At 33.4% G+C, this 17720-nt stretch overlaps 1 protein-coding gene across 4 annotated transcripts in view; it reads right to left on the minus strand.

Moving 5' to 3' along the window:
• The window catches only part of ASCC3 (activating signal cointegrator 1 complex subunit 3), a 338650-nt gene that overhangs the window by 204641 nt on the left and 116289 nt on the right, over positions 1 to 17720 (minus strand). For all 4 annotated transcript variants that reach the window (XM_047732576.1, XM_047732575.1, XM_047732577.1 and 1 more), the window contains exon 11: positions 8838 to 9002. In XM_047732576.1, coding sequence (XP_047588532.1) covers positions 8838 to 9002 — 165 coding nt within the window. The remainder of the gene's footprint in view (positions 1 to 8837; positions 9003 to 17720) is intronic.

Here is a 17720-nt window from a genome sequence, read left to right on the forward strand (position 1 = left end):
TTTGTCCATTTGGCTGCTCATAAGCACTCAGCAATGTCCAGTTCTCTCTCTCAATTAAGTTTTCAGGTCTAACTCATGACAGTTTATAGTACTGTCATCCTGTTAAGTTTCTAAACATTCTGTAAAAGGTCTTTATCATTTCTAATTTTGTTGATTCAATGGTTTTCTACTTGTGATTAGACTTGTAAGGTTTATTTTACTCAGTTTTTTAAAAAAACTATTTCAGTTTTTAAAAAAATTTATTGTTATTTCATAATTAATTTAATATTTTCAGCTTTATTATTTTTTCCATTTGCTTTTGTTAGAATATTCTACTTAAAACTGTCTAACATTTAACATTTAATAATTAACTTATTTATGGTCCCTCCATTCCTGTTTCATTTTAGAGTATAATTCTTACTCTGCATTATAATTCTAGGTATATAAGAGTGCTGTCCCTCTCTCCTTCTCTCCTTTCTTTCCATGATCACTTACTGACCTCTGAACAGCAGGAGATTAATCTTTTAGTTGGTTAAGTTTTCAGTCTTCATTTTAACAGGCATAAAAGTGTAGAATGTATGCATGCATGCATGTATTGTATGTATGTATGTGTGCATATACATCTACATAGATGTACATATATCATTTTATCATATAAAAGTTATTTCTAAATTTCGATTGTATTTTATAAAGCCTCTGATGTGTTCAATTTCTGCTTTGAGAAAATGTTGCATGGAGACCTGAGATTTACCTATTCATAGGATATGCAATTCTACATGTTTGATCACTTTACTGTATTAATTACATTATTCAAGTTCTCGACGTTAGCAATACAGGATGTTAGTATCTGCCAAAAGAATCATTTTAATCACATTCAAACTTCCCATTTTGAATTAGGATACAAAGTGTTCCTAAGGGGAATAATTTATATCATTACTATGATACAGTAAAGGACCATTCATCCCTAAGCCCTAGGGGTTCTGGAGAAATACTGGGTAGCATTCTGCAGCCCATGTCCTTAATAATAATCTTTCTGTCTGTGTTTTTGTATCTCTTCTGCTTTCATATTTTGTATACTTCCCTTTTTAAAAAAAGATTTTATTTATTTATTTTTTAAAATTTTTAAAAAAATTATTAAAAATTTTTAAAAATTATTATTTTTTAAAGATTTTATTTATTTGACAGACGGAGGTCAGAGTAGGCAGAGAGGCAGGCGGTGGCGGGGGAGGCAGGCTCCCCGCTGAGCAGAGAGCCTGATGTGGGGCTCAATCCCAGGACCCTGGGATCATAACCTGAGCCAAAGGCAGAGGCTTAACCCACTGAGCCACCCAAGTACCCCGTATACCTCCCTTCTAAATAGAAGTCTGATTTAGAAAACTGGTTTCTTACCTGAGGTTTGAAAACCTCTGATGTGATTTGAAAAAGTACACATGATTTAGAATGAATTTGGCAAGTTAATCGACCAATGAGAGAATGCATATAAAAAGATTTAACCTTATCATTATTTTTTAAAATCTAGGAATATATATCATTCTCTCTTGTTATCATAAGTAAAATAAGGGGGTTTATGGAAGGACATTTGGGTAAATATTTTAATTATTTCTTCAATTTCCTATGTTTCTTCTTTGGTCAAAACCTGTTTGCATCATGCTGGTATCCTCAGTTTACTGCACCTAATTGAGCAATTCCCAAGGCCAGATTTCTCCCTGCGTGCTGTAATACAATGTACATACAGGCTGGGAAAAATCCAAATGCCTGGGTATACTCCCCAACACAAATGTTTCTTATAAGTATAAGAGAAATTGTGGCCCTGTAACTTCCAAACTCTTTCTGTAAATTTAGAGATGAGTTTAGAGGTTATATCTGGGCCTATCTGAAGAGTAAACAAAACATCACCTATGAGATATGTACAGCTCCTTAGAAGATTCTTAGCACTTCTGTGAGAGAATCAGAACTACAACTTGTAAACCAACTTTCCTTTCAAATTAAAGTTATTTGTCTAGATATAAAAACAATCTCCCTGGCAAAAAGTCCTAAACGGAGTTTATCAAGTACTGAATCAACATAAACATTTGTCTGGCAGAGTTACAGACTGGTTAAAGAAATAGTTCCATTTGTTCCTTAAACTTACAAATCAGTGGATTTGTAAAAATTATTTAAAAATGTATAAATTACCTAAATTTACAAAAGAAAATGAAAAAATAAGAAAATAAAAAAGATAAGAGAATTTTCAAAATATGGTTTTGAATATACTTTAGAAAGTTTTACCTCTCGGTGATATTAACCAGAAAACAACTCAATAAGCCTTGGAAATAATATTTTGTTAAATTACTGTTCATTCACTTTTAGTGAGGACTTTATAAACCTGCTTTCACAATAAAAAGGGGACAAAGTATGTTCCAATTTGATGTTCATTATTACTAGAAAAGATTCAATAATAAAATATATAACAACAGATAGTCAGAAAAGGGAGTAAACAAACAAAAAAAATACTCCTTACAGAGGAGCAAGCACAGCATTTTAAATAAGGTCAGAGAAGATTTTGCCATTTCATTAGTCGGTCAACAGATTTCAATTGTATAACTAAATGCATTTTGGAGTGAGGGCAAGGATGGACCAGGAAATAACAATAAACATAACAGTGTGCAGTAAACATAACAGGGTCTTTACAATCAAAGAGCTGACATTTTATTGAGAGACAACCATAAACTGATAAACAAATTAGGCATTATCAGGTATTGCAAAGTGCCATGAGTGAAACAAAACAGGGTAATGGCATAAAAAGTAGCATGGGAGGGGTCCCACTTTAGGCGGGATAAGGAAGAAAAGCATTGCTAAAGAAATATGAGGGATCGGGGCGCCTGTTGGCTCAGTGGGTTAAAGCCTCTGCCTTCAGCTTGGGTCATGATTCCAGGGTCCTGGGATCGAGCCCCGTGTCAGGCTCTCTGCTCAGAGGGGAGATTTCTTCCTCCTCTCTCTCTGCCTGCTTGTGATCTCTGTCAAAAAATAAATACATTCTTAAAAAAAAAAAAGAAATATGAGGGATGATCAGGGGATAAAAACCTTCAAACAGAAGAAAAAGTAAGTGCAAAGGAGGACTATAACAAGCTGAACAGAAAGCAGATGATGAGAGGAGAGAGCGAACAGAGCTGAGTTTAGAGGTCGGGAATCCTCTTGCGTCTGACTCTGTGGGTCATAATTCACAACCTTGATTTAATAGACACATAAGAGCACTTTCTACCCACCATACTGAAAAACACACGTGGGAATTTACATTAAATAGCTACAGGAACCTTGAAACAACTAAAAATATTATTAAGTCACAAAAAACTCAGTAAGTTCCAAAACCGAAAAAAATATATAGGCCACGTTCTCTGATTACAGTGTAACATACTCAGAAAGATAAAACCAAGGAATGGCCCAAAATTTCTACTCACTTAGTGATTGAAATATATCATTATGATGCTATGAGGTTACTATCAATAACTTCATAGCAGGTTTCTGAGAAGGCTGTTGCTAAGTTAGCTCAGTCTAAAAGACTCAGTGGGTATAAGCAAAGTACTTCAATGTAATATGAATACTTTCAGAATTAGCCATCTATCAACACTGGCATAGGACCTAAATTTTAGGCAATGTGGATACAATGAATAAGACAGAGATCTACACATACAGAGACTGTTTGCAAAAACATAAGGAGAAAGGATTAAAACATGATAGAGGTAGATGAAAATTAGAGTATAAATACATATACAACATCCGACCATGGATTTGTATTCACTAAAAAAATCTTATGAATATCAGCAAAATCCCAAACAAACCGAACTAAAAACAAGAGAACCCTCTATGGGGGAAACAATGAATATACCTATTACTCAAGAAACTTCCTTTACATGTTGTGATGAGAATCTTTTATACTGATTAGAATGAGGATTTTAATTACACACAATAGTTCTAGGTAGTACTGGTGGTGATTTGAAAGGAAATAAAAATAATTTCTGGCTTTAAAATAATTATTTACAGGGGCGCCTGGGTGGTTCAGTGGGTTAGTCTCTGCCTTTGGCTCAGGTCATGATCCCAGGGTCCTGGGATTGAGCCCCACATCGGGCTCTCTGCTTGGCAGGGAGCCTGCTTCCCCCTCTCTATCTCTGCCTGCCTCTCTGCCTGCTTGTGATTTCTGTCAAATAAATAAATAACATCTTTAAAAAAATAAAATAAAATAATTATTTACAACATAAAAGTTACTGACCATATTTTTAGAGTATTTCCATGTCAAAAACATGATACTCTGCAAACACCAGATATTTTTCTGTGAAAAATCCAATTTGAAACTACTCTATTTTTTATCTAAAGGTATAATCCTATTATTCTCAATATATATAATAGCCTATATGTGAATTACTTTCTTTTAAATGAGATTAACTTGGAACTTTATGTTAAACCAAATCTCAAAGTTCTATAAACTATACACATCTACCTAAAAAGTATTAATTGTTGAAAACTGCAAAAAATTTTTTTCAAGATTTTATTTATTTATTTGACAGAGAGATGGAAAGAGAATACAAGTAGGCAGAGCTGCAGGCAGGGGGAGAGGGAAAAGCAGGATCCCTGTTGAGCAGGGAGCCCTATGCGGGGCTCGATCCCAGGACCCTGAGACCATGACCTGAGCTGAAGGCAGAGGCTTAACAAACTGAGCCACCCAGGCATCCCAAAAACTATAAAAATTTTAATATTTTACAGCTTCTTCTGTATCATTAGCCCAAAACTATGCAGTAAGTTTTTAAATGATATTTGCTCCTAGATAAAATCGAAGTTATTACAGTTAAGAATACAACTAGTATTAGTTCAGTGTTGTTATATACAACAGATTTGGCCTTTATTACAATTTTCTCTTCCAAATTCCTGTCAGTCATGCCAAGTGTGTTGTGAATTTGGTCCCTAATACCAACTCACAGAACCTGAACCTGAACACAACCAACACTGTATTAGAATAGCTTCTAACAGTACTTCCAGTTACAAATGTTGATGTGCAATATAAAACACTGCCATCTACTGGGAACATCTAAATAAAAGGAACAAATAAAAACAGGAACTTTGCTTTTTAATAACCACAGTTATGAGCTTTGTCATAGCATATTAAGAAATAAGAGGAATCACATACAACCTTCTATCAAGGGTATTAAAATCTAGTAAAGGATAAAAGTGAAGACAGAATTAATTATAGCAAGTTGTGAAATTATAAGGACAATAGTGATAAGGGCGAAAACTGTGTAAAGGAGCAGAGCGGGAATCCAGAAAAGGTTTAATTCATTTTGAATTTTGTACTAGGAAACACTTAAAATAAGAAGTGATATTTGGCAGATTCAAAAGGATATCAGGTTTTCAACAGATGAATGTGTGGAGTGATGAAGATATGTAATTCTGTATTTATAACCTTTAATCTCATAACTGATAACACATTCTGTCTCCAGTGAGATGAATTTCATCTCTGGAAAAGAGCCAATGTTATTGGAAAGGAAATAGAGAAGAAGGAATGCATAGTTTTGTGTGGCTGGAACCTATTACAGCTAAGGAATATGTAGAAGTTAAAAGTTAGACAAATAGATCACAATAGTCTTTAGTGTCCAGATAAGGAATTTAAACGTTTTTCTTCAGATAACAAAGAGCAATCCGTCAAGTTTATGAGCATAATAGTGCTAAACCATGGAAGTGGAGTTTCATTATGTGATGAGAGATATCACTGTGTATGATAAATATATTATCATATATTATATATTTAGATGTTATATTATATACTATATCCCTGTATCATATATTAAGATATACATTTCTATAATTATATCTATAAGATATAATTTCTATAATACATTTCTATAATTGTATTACATATGTAATAAACAAACCTGTAATACATTTTATATATTTAGTTTATATATATTTAACTTTATACAGCTTATATCATAGATGATATATGGAAAATTATACCTTTATAAAGAGTTAACAAAATATTTATAAATTTATATTGCATATATAAATATAATATATATATGAGGAATACATAATGACATGTGTTTGTGTACATATATACAGAAGTATTAGCAGCAGTTCTGCAATCTATTTGCTCCCTTAACTGGAGGTACTCGGGAAAGATGTCCTGGTCAAATCCCCTTGTAAACTTGCTAATTGCAGACCTCCTGGTAAATGTACTAAGGATATTCATTTGGCCTTTAATGTACTCTAGTTATAGGAAAGTGCTTATCTTAATAATGCTTTTAGCTGATGGATGTGGTCTCTCTAGGCGGCTCAACGTAAATAATCCTAGAATGCATGGATTCCTATGGCATGGCTCCCTGAAAAACATCACTAAGCTATATAAGTATCATGCTATAAAATAAAACATTTAATGATTAAAATAGTTCTCTTTGCTGCAGATGATGCCCTGCATGCTTCTTTTTGAGACCTCCTATGTAAAATCTGGGTCATAGCCAATCCAAAATGGCAAGAAAGGACCTGGAAAACAGTGACAGCAGTTCCAGGCTTCTCCATGCTTCACCTGTGTCTCACAACTACTTGTATCCTTGAAATTCTTACGTTGGATATTAGCTAAAATATCTGATTTTTGTCATTTTGAGTATTTCAACCTTTTGTGTTTTATGCATGTGTGTTTATGTGTATATGTATACATGTTTTTTAAATTAATATGGTAAAATATGAACATGTCCCAAACAACCATCGAATTCTCTGTTACCAAAGTACCTTTATAATTTGTAGCACATTCTTCTGTGAATATGCATCCTACTCTACCCAAACCGAAAATCTAAAGATAAGTAAGAACTCTGTTAACTATACCCATAGCACCTAGAACTATGTGGTTGGCATATGTTCACTAGTTTAATGAATGAGAAAATAAATATATCGTACATTTTTTCCTTTACTTAAATGAAATTGTGCTATATAGAGAGGACAGCTTCCTATCTCAATGAGAATATAATCTATCTTTCAAGTCCAGTTCATACAGCTCTACCTCATTCTTTTTAAAGGCTGTAATGCAGCATTATATGATATGAATATAATTTATTAAAAAACTTCATCTTTTGTTGGACATCTCGGTTGCTTCTAGCATATTTTGCATTAACAAGAAAGCTACAGTGAACACTGGTGTTATTATATCTATATTTTTGTGCTATTATTTCCATACATTAGCTCCCTCTAAGTAAAAACACAGGGTCTATTTGACAGAAAGAAGATCACAAGTAGGCAGAGCAGCAGGCAGAGGGAGGTTGAGCAGAGAGCCTGATGCGGGGCTTGATCCCAGGACCCTGACCTGACCCCAGGATCATGACCTGAGCCGAAGGCAGACATTTAACCGACTGAGCCACCCAGGTGCCCCCACAGAGTTGATTTTAGCGGGTGCTTTCAAATTACATTCTTTTTCACTTTTGTCAATCTGATAAAACTCTCATGTCCCTTTAAGCATCTTTTCTATAATGCTCAGTATGTTTATTTTTACTGCGAAATGATTTTTCCAAATTTTTAAAGTTTGTATTTCTTATTAATTTCTAAAAACTATTAAATATAAAAGACATTTATTGTATTGCTACAAATAATTTGTTATTTTGTCTTATTTTTTAACTTTTTGGAGGAGTCTTTACTGGCCACATATTCCCTTTACAACCTTTGGAGTTTTCAATTTTGCTTAGAGGTTCTCTACTTCAACGTTATGAAAAAAATCCTCTCTTATGTCTTCTTTAATGTACTAAGAGAGTTTTGTTTGATATAGCTAAATTATCATTTTTTTAAAAATGTTTTGTTTATTTATTTGAGAGACATAGAGACAGAGAAAGTGCTCAGGAGCTGAGGGAGGGGCAGAGGCAGAGGGAGAAGCTTGCTCCCCACTGAGCAGGGAGGGAGCCTGATGCTGGACTCCATCCCAGGACCCTGGGTACATGACCCGAGCCAAAGGCAGATGCTCAACCAACTGAGCCAACCAGGCATCCCTGATATAGCTAAATTATTAACCATCTAGAATTTTAGGTAGATTTACCAGATGAAAACACACTATTTTAAGGCATTTTAAAATGCAATATTAACTTCTTAAAATTTTGCACTCCATTTTTTATATTAAATTCCCAAACCTAGACCTGGATCAGAGCTGTTTAGCATATGAAGTATAAAAGAAATGATGCAACTAGTTTTCATTTATTTTCTTTTTTTTTTTCATTTATTTTCTATACAGGTACAATCTAACAACAAACATCATTTTTAATATTCATGGGCATTCTGAGACATTTTATCTTTTTATTTAATGAAAAGAGGGGCTGGCAGAAAATAATCATGATACACTGGTAAATTTGCCAGTCTTTGTTTGGACTATTTATGAATAGCTACAAAGCTCCAAAACTAGAGACCATGCACACATGTCTTAAAAAAAAAAAAATGATTAAGATTATGCATAGGAGGGGATTTATATTTTATTTTATCTAATATACCAGAAAATTTATAAATCATGTTCAGATTTTTTCAGAGGGTAGAAGGCAGGGAGAGAAATGGAGGAAATCACTAAAATTTGCCCATGTTCTGTTATATCTTTAACACTTCATAGACAATATTACACTTGGCTTTGCAACAACGGTTTAGAAGTCTTCTTGTATTTACTTTGATCAATTTTTAGAGACGTCATTAAATAAGACTTGTAAGGAAGGAAGAAAGAGTACTTCCAATATGAAAATAAAATACCTAAAGTTTTCTCCATACTAAAATTATCTTTATTCCCATGAATAATACATATTAATATTTTTGAATGCTATATTTAAGCTTAAAAACATCCCTCCAAAACAAGCTTAAAAATAACTTCCATTTACCTGCCGTAAAGTACGTGCCACTATGCTTTCTAAGACTGGTCCTCTATCTTCATGCAGCAAATGAACTTCATCAAGAATAAGGAGCTTTACAATTTGGGAAAGAGCTACATCTCCGACACTCTTTCTTGTCACTACATCCCATTTTTCTGGGGTGGTCACAAGCATCTGTAAGATAAGATAAATTAAAGAAGAGAAAAAGTCACATAGTTTATATAAATTACAAATGTGTCATTCAAAAAAGAATTATGATTGGCAACCTTTATACAGATCAAATAAAAAGTGTTTAAAATATCCCAGAATGATATGTAATTCACTGTAGACATTGTCATTTCAAGAGTAATATTTCATTTCATTTAGCTTCACGTAAGTTGTGACATTAAGCAGTTATTTAAAACTCAATGATAATAGTCTGTCAAAATTACAGTAAGGTATACAAGATACAAAGCTTTTTTGAAAAGTGTCTTATGATGTAAAAAAACAAATGATTCTGGGTGCCTGGTTGGCTCAGGTCATAATCCCAGTGTCCTGGGATTGAACTTGCTTTGGGCTCTCTGCTCGGCAGAGTCGGCTTGTCCCTCTCCCTCTGCCCTCTCCCTGTCTCCAGTAAATAAAATCTTAAAAAAATAAACAAAACAAAAACAAACGATTCTATCTTTTAAACTGCATACAATGATAATGGCCTTTACCTGAAAAGGGACAATGAAGTGAACCAAATGTTAAAAGGCAATAAGAAGGAAACCAAGAATCTACTCCAGGTACCCAAATGTGAAGGAAACTTTACTAGGGACACACAGTTTTCAAAAAATTGCCCTTTAATATCAACTAGTATATGCACTATTTTGTACCGAAAACAATACATACAATACAGCCTAACTGGCACACAATTGCAACCCCAAGACAGACTGGAGATTCCAGGGCGTGTAGAGCAGGAGGTTAAGCCCGAGGCATTTATGTGAGCCTCACGGTAGCAGACCATTTAACATGAAACTGTAATGATAATTCTCTCTGCTTTTCAAAAATTAAATTGTCTCCTCTAAAATCATCCTGTTGCAGAGAAAAAGATGACAAGTTTAGTAATACCTTCTACTATAGTAATACTACATTAGGAAAGAAGCCAATATGTGGATAATTCAAACAATACTAGATAAATCAAAACTACAGTTTCTCATGGCCAGTAGATCAGGATTAGAGACCGATGATAATCACAGTTGAACTGTGCTTTGAAGGGGTTCACTGAGATGAGGGTCAGAGTGTTCTCTCAACATTTTTGTTGTTTCACATCTGGTTAAGTCACCTATGGGGACAATAATTACCTTGATTTTTGTTTTATTTTTATTTTTTAGATTGGTACAAGTTTTATATAAACTCCTTAACAAATCGAAAATATGATATGCCAATATGAGCTGTTGCATTATTAAAGATACCACTGCTATCATTATGAAATTAACTGTACCAAAGACAAAATTTAGAAGCTGTACTTGAAGAGAAATTAACAAACTATAGTGAATCAGATTAAGGAATTCATATCTAAAATACGACATACTATAAATCCAAAGTTACTTAGTTCAAAGTTGCTAAAGCTGAATGGCAATGTTGAGATCACAACAAATTTTACAGAAAGGATATGCTGCTGGAATTAAGTATAAACAGATGTATAATAAATTTTGAGATCTAAAATGGGTAAAAACATTTACTGTGAATTAAAATCTCCTGGAACAAATTTAAATTGAACTTCTACTTTGAATAACGACAAATTTAGAATAATCCAAAATGTAGGGATTACTTATTAACAACCCTTTTCATTCAAAATCCTGGAAGACAAGCCTATCTGTTTTCAAAACAATTCCCATACACTGTATATTTAATATAAAAATTTAAATAAGTAAGCTTAAGTTATGAATGTTAGGAATGACACAGGGTACACTTTTAAATAATAAACCTTGGCTACCTACCTCACCATGAAGTAAGAATATGACGCTTATACTGTCTTATAATTAACTTTCAACGATGACAATGTGGCAACAAATTGTAAATCAAATTTTTCAGATATCAGAAAGCTATACCGAGGAAACTTTAAAAATCCATTTTAGCATTTTATTATACTTTACTTTCAGCACAGTGAGAAGAGGCTTCATTTATATTACTATTTCATCACTTCAATTCCCTGAACTTAAAATGTCTAGAACATGAAGTGTCACATTTGCTTAATGAATTGGAACTCATGCAAGACATTTCCATCTGCTGTTATATTGGGGCATGGGTTAACCGTCAACATTTTTACTGTCAACTTAAATTTCTCTCAATACATGTACTTATTCCCTCAGAAACACAAAAATCATTACTTGAAACTGTTCCAGTTTTATCTTGTCCACTGGGAAAATGGCACAGTTGCGATGTTATATACAACCATTGTGTCAAAATTTGGTGTCTTTAGTTTTAAAATGCTTATCCATTAGATAGAAATACCAAATGACCTGAGACCTGGTAGAACCAATTCATCTGGTAGTTCACTTAAACATTAATATTAATATTAATATTATTATTATTTCACTGTTTAAAACACTAAGGCCTATGGGAAGTCACTTTATCTCTCCTTCCTTTTATTATCCAGCTTTATTGAAATATTGAGATGCAACAAATGTAAACTTAAGATGCACGTGATGATCTGATACAAGTATATAATATAAAATGATTACTATAAAAAGGTCAATTAACCCTCCCATTCCCTCACACAACTACCTGTGTGTGTGTGTATGTGTGTGTGTATCACCTGTGTGTGATAACATTTAAGGTTTATTCTATTAATACATAATACAGCATTGCAAATTACAATTAGCATGCTGTACATCAGATCCTGAGAACATATTCATCTCACAGTTTATATCCCTTGACCAATATTTCCTCATTTCCCAAACTTCCAGTCCTTGGCAACCACCACTCTACTATTTAAGTTCATCTTTTTTATATTCCACATTTAAGTTAGAACACACAGTATTGGTCATTCTCTGTCTTATTTCACTTAGCATAATGTCCTCAAGGTTCATCCATGTCGAAAAGTTTGAGTTTCCTTCCTTTCTATGGCTGATCAATATTCCATTGTACATATACACTATATTTTCCTTATCCATTCATCCACTGGGGGACACTTGGGTTGTTCCCATGTCTTGGCTACTGTTGATAATGCTGCAAAGAACATGAGGGAATGTGAAGACATTAAATTTTGTCAATTTTTTTTTCTGCATTTAATAAGATTATGGTATGATTTTTCTCTTTCATTCTATTAATATGATATATTGGTCTGTTTATATTTTCTCTTTCTCCATGAGTCAGTAGATTGTATGTTTCTAGGAATTTATCCATTTTTCCTAGGTTGTCCAATTTGCCGATATATAATTGTTCATAGTAGTCTCTTATGATCCTATTTCTACAGTATCCAAATTGGAAAGGAAGTAGTGAAACTGTCACTATATCAGTATCAGAAGACATGATACTATATATAGAAAACCCTAAGGACTCCACCAAAAAACAAAAACAAAAACAAAAAAACCCTGTTAAAACTAATAAATTAATTCAGTTAAGTTACAGGATACCAAATGAATAGATAGGAATCTATTTTATTTCTATAAATTAACAACAAACTGTAATAGAAATGAAGAAAACAATCCCATTTACAATTGCATCAAAATGAATAAAATACCTGGGAATAAATTTAACCAAGGAGCTGAAAAATCTACATACTGAAAACTCTAAGACACTGATGAAAGAAATTGATGGAGACCCTAATAATTAGTAAGATATTCCGTGTTCATGGATTGGAAGAATTAGTATTGTTAAAAAATCTACAGATTCGGGGAACCTGGGTGGCTCAGTGGTCATGATCTCAGGGTCCTGGGATCGAGGCCTCCATTGGGCTCTCTGCTTGGCAGGGAGCCTGCTTTCCCTCCTCTCTCTGCCTGCCTCTTTGCCTAATTATGATCTCACTCTCTCTGTCAAATAAATAAATAAAATCTTTAAAAAAAATCTACAGCTTCAATGTAATCCATATCAAAATCCTAACAGCATTTTTCACAGAACTAGAACAAAAAATTCTAAAATATTTATGAAACCATAAAAGACCCGGAATAGACAAAGCAATCTTGAGATAGAAGTATTAAGTGGGAGGCATCATAGTCCCTGATTTCAGATTATTTACGATAGCCAAGATATGGAAGCAACCTAAGTGTTCATCAATGGATGAATGGAGAAAGATGTACACACACAATGGAATAACAGTCACAAAATACAGAAGGAAACTTAACTATTTGCAGTAATATGTATAGACCCTGAGGATATTATGCTAAGTGAAATAAATTAGAGAACGACAAGTACTCTAATCATTTTACTTATATGTGGAATCTAAAAAACAAAACAAATGAACAAACAAGACCAAACACAACTTACGGATACAGAGAACAGATTAGTGGTTATCAGAAGGGAGGAGGTTGGGGGTGGGTAAAATGGGTGAAGGTGGTGCAGTACACGGTGATGAACGATAAACAAACTCACTGTGGTGATCACTTCGTTGTGTATACAAAGAATAAATTATTATGTGCACACCTGAAAGTAGTAGGTTATAAACCAATTTTATAGCAATAAAAATAAAATATTAAATAAATACAAGAAATTTAAAAAATAAAAGCATATTTTCTTGCCTTTATAAAATTTAGAGGTGATTTTGGAATTTTATACTTAGACTATAAAAAATGGGGGAAAATGTTTAAACTAATTACATAAATGACTTTTTAAAAAAACAGAATGCTAAAGTACCAAAATATAGTCATTAAAATCCCATGGATTAATAATAGTATTACTATTATTTCATCAATTCTCAGGAGCCATTATTATAAGCTACACCATCACTGTAAGTGTCAGTAAGAAAGTTTAAAAAAAAACACTATTAAGGAAATTTTTCTTTTCTTCATGATAAGTGTACTCTTTAATCCCCATCACCTATTTCACCCATTCTTCCACCCAGGTCCCCCTCTAGTAATCATCAGTTTGTTCTCTGTAGTTAACAGTCTGTTTCTTGGTTTGTTTCTCTTTTTTTTTTCCTTTGCTTTTTGTTTTTTAAATTCCACAAATGAATGAGAGCATATGGTATTTGTATTTCTCTGACTTACTTCACTTAACATTATACTCTCTAGCTCTATTCATGTTGTTGCAAATGGTAAGATTTCATTCTTTTTTAAGACTGAATATATTCCATTACATATAACACCTCCTCTTTATCCGTTAATTTATTGATGGACACTTGTGTTGCTTCCATAGTTTGGCTTTGTAAAGGATGCCACACTAAACATAGGGGGGGCATGTATTGCTTTGAAGTAGTGTTTTGGTATTTTGGGGATAAATACACAATAGCCTGATTAAGGGATAATAGGTTAGTTGTATTTTTAATTTTTTGAGGAACATTTTGGGAAACCTCCATACTGTTTCCCACAGTGGCTGCACCAATTTTCAATCCCACCAACAGTGCACAAGGGTTACTTTGTCAACATCCTCTTCAACACTTGCTTCTTGATTTTAGCTATTCTGACAGGTGTGAGTTGATATCTCATTGTGGTTGCGATTTGCACATCCCTGATGACGAGTGCTGCTGAGCATCTTTTCATGTGTCTGTTGGCCATCTATATGTCTTCTTTGAGGAAATGTCTGCTCATGTCTTCTGCCCATTTCTAAATTGGATTATTTGTTTTCTGGATGTTGAGTTGTATTTTTAAAATATATTTTGGATACTAACCCCTTTTCAGTTATGTCATTTGCAAATATCATCTCCCATTAGGTGGGTTACCTTTTAGTTTTGTTGTTTCCTTTGCCATGCAGAACTATTTATTTTGATATAATCCCACATTTATTTTTACTTTTATTTCCCTTCCTTAGGAGACATACCCAGAAAAATTTTGCTACAGCCAATGTCAGAAATTATTACCTGTGCTCTCTTTAAGCATTTTTACAGTTTCAGGTCTCGTATTTCGGTCTTTAATCCATTTTTATTTTTGTGTTTGGCGAAAGAGAGTGCTCCAGTTTCATTCCTTTGAATGTAGCCGTCCAGTTTTCCCAACACCATTTGTTGAAAAGACTTCTTCCCAATAATATTCTTGCCTCCTTTGTCGAACATTAATTGATCATATAATTGTGGGTTTACTTCTGGGTTTTCTCTTCTGCTCCATTGATCTATGTATCTTCTTATGCCAGTACCATACTATTTTAATTACTACTGCTTTGTAAGATTACTTGAAATCTGGAATAGGGATACCTCCTTTTTTCAAGACTACTTTGGCTATTCAGGGTCTTTTGTGGTACCATACAAATTTTAGATTGTTCATTCTAGCTCTGTGAAAAATACTGTTGGAATTTTGATAGGGATTGCACTGAATGTGTACACCGCTTTGGGCAGCAGAGACATTTTAACAATATTTGTTCTTCCAAGCCATGACCATGGAGTGTCTTTTCTATTTCTTTGCATCATCTAGAATGCCCATCATCAGTATCTCATAGCTTTCGGAGTGCAGGTCTTTCACCTCCTGGGTTAAGTTTATTCCTGAGTCTTTTATTGTTTTTGATGTAATTATAAATAGGATTATTTTTAAATTTTACTTTCTACTGCTTTATTTTTAGCATGTAGATTTGCAAAAGATTTCTGTACATTCATTTTGCATCCTGCAACTTTATTGAATTTACTTATCAGTTCCAGTAAGTTTTTGGTGGTCGTCTCTCTATACAGGATCATGTCAACTACAAATAGTGATAGTTTTACTCCTTCCTTATCAATCTGGATGCCTTCATTCCTTATGTTGTCTAACTGCTGTGGCTAAGACCTCTAGTACTATTTTGAATATAAGGGCTGAGACTGGACATCCTTCTCTTGTTCTTGACCCTAGGGGAAAAATTCTCAGTTTTTCACCACTGATATTGGCTGTGAGTTTTCCATATCAGGCCTTTACTATGTTGAGGTATGTTCCCTTTAGGCTTATTTTGCAGAGGATTTTTATCATGAATGGATGTTGCACATTGTCAGATAGTTTTGCTGCATCTATTGAAATGATCATATGGTTTTTATCCTATCCCTTATGGATGTGACATATCCCATTGATTGTTTTGAGAATACTGAACCACCTTTCATGCTGGGTATATGTCCCAATTGATCATGTGTATGATTTTTTAAAATATATTGTTAGATTCAGTTTGCTAATATTTTGTTGAGGATTTTTGCATCTGTATTCAGAAATACTGGCCTAGAGTTCTTTTGTTTTTGTTTTTGTTTTTTGGTGGTGCCTTCATCTGGTTTTGGGATCAGGGTGATACTGGCCTCAGAGAATAAATTTAGAATTTTTTTTCCATTTCGCTGTTTTGAATAGTTTGAGAAGAATATGTATATAACTCTTTAAATGTTTATAGAATTTGCTTGTGAAGCTGTCTGGTCCTAGACTTTCATTTGTTAGGAGTTTTCTGATTACTGATTCAATTTCATTATTGGTAATTAGTCTGTTCAAATGTTCTTTCTTCCTGCTTTAGTTTTGATAAATGATATGATTCTAAGAATTTATTAATTTCTTCTAAATTGTCCAATTTATTGGAATATAGGTTTTCATAATATTCTGTTACAATTGTTTGTATTTCTGTGATGCTGGTTGTTATTCCTTCTCCTTCTTTAGAGATTTTATTTGGATTTTCTCTCTTTTTTTTTTCCCAATGAGTCTGGCTAGAGGTTTATCAAATTTGCTGATCTTTTTGAAGAACCAGCTCCTGTTTCATTGACCTGTTCTGTTGTTTTTTCAGTTTCTACATCATTTATTTCTGCTCTAATCTTTATTATTTCTTTCCTTTTGCTGGGTTTGGGTTTGTTTTTCTTTTTCTAGCTCTGTTACATGTAATGTTAGGTTGTTTACTTGAGGTTTTTCTTTCTTCTTGAGGTAGGGCTGTATTGCTATGAACTTTACTCTTAGAACCACTTTTGCTGCACTTCAAAGATTTTGGACCACTGTTCTCATTTGTTTCCACGTGATTTTTGATTTCTTCTTTGATTTCTTGGTTGGCCTATTCATTATTTAATAGTATATTATTTAACTCTCACATATTTGTTCTCTTTCCTGACTTTTTCTTGTGGTTGATTTCTATTTAAATACTGTTGTGGTCTGAAAATATGCATAGTATGACTTTGATTTTTCTGAATTTGGTGAGACTTGTTTTGTGGCCTAATACGTGATCTATTTTGGAGAATGTTCCATGTGCACTTGAAAAGAATGGATATAATGCTGTTTTAGGATGGAATGTTCTGAATATGTATGTTAAGTTCATCCGGTCTAGTGCATCTTTCAAAGCCACTGTTTCCTTGTTCATTTTCTGCTTGGATGATCTGTCCATTGATACAAGTGGGATGTTAAAATCCTCCACCAATATGTATTACTATCGATTACTTCATTCTTGTTATTGTTTTATGTATTTGGGTGCTCCCATTTGGGGTGCATAAATATTTACAATTGTTATATCCTCTTGTTGGATTGTCCCTTTTATTCTTATAGAGTGTCCTTCCTTGTCTTTTATTACAGTTTTGTTTTAAAATCTCTTTTTTCCAATATAAGTATTGCTATTCCAGCTTTCTTTCAACTCCATTTGCATGATAAATGTTTCTCCATCCTCTTACTTTCAATCTGTCTTTCAGTGTGAAATGAGTCTCTTTGTAGGCAGCAATAAATGGGTCTTATTTATCAATGCACCCTATGGCTTTTGATTGGAGCATTCAGTCCATTTACATTCAAAGTAATTATTGATAGATATGTATTTATTGTCATTTTGTTACTTGTTTTATGGCTGTTTCCACTATCAAGTAAATTTTTAAAACGT

This window comes from Lutra lutra, chromosome 6 (genome assembly GCF_902655055.1).
Source record: "Lutra lutra chromosome 6, mLutLut1.2, whole genome shotgun sequence".
In the NCBI taxonomy this organism is placed as follows: Eukaryota; Metazoa; Chordata; class Mammalia; order Carnivora; family Mustelidae; genus Lutra; species Lutra lutra.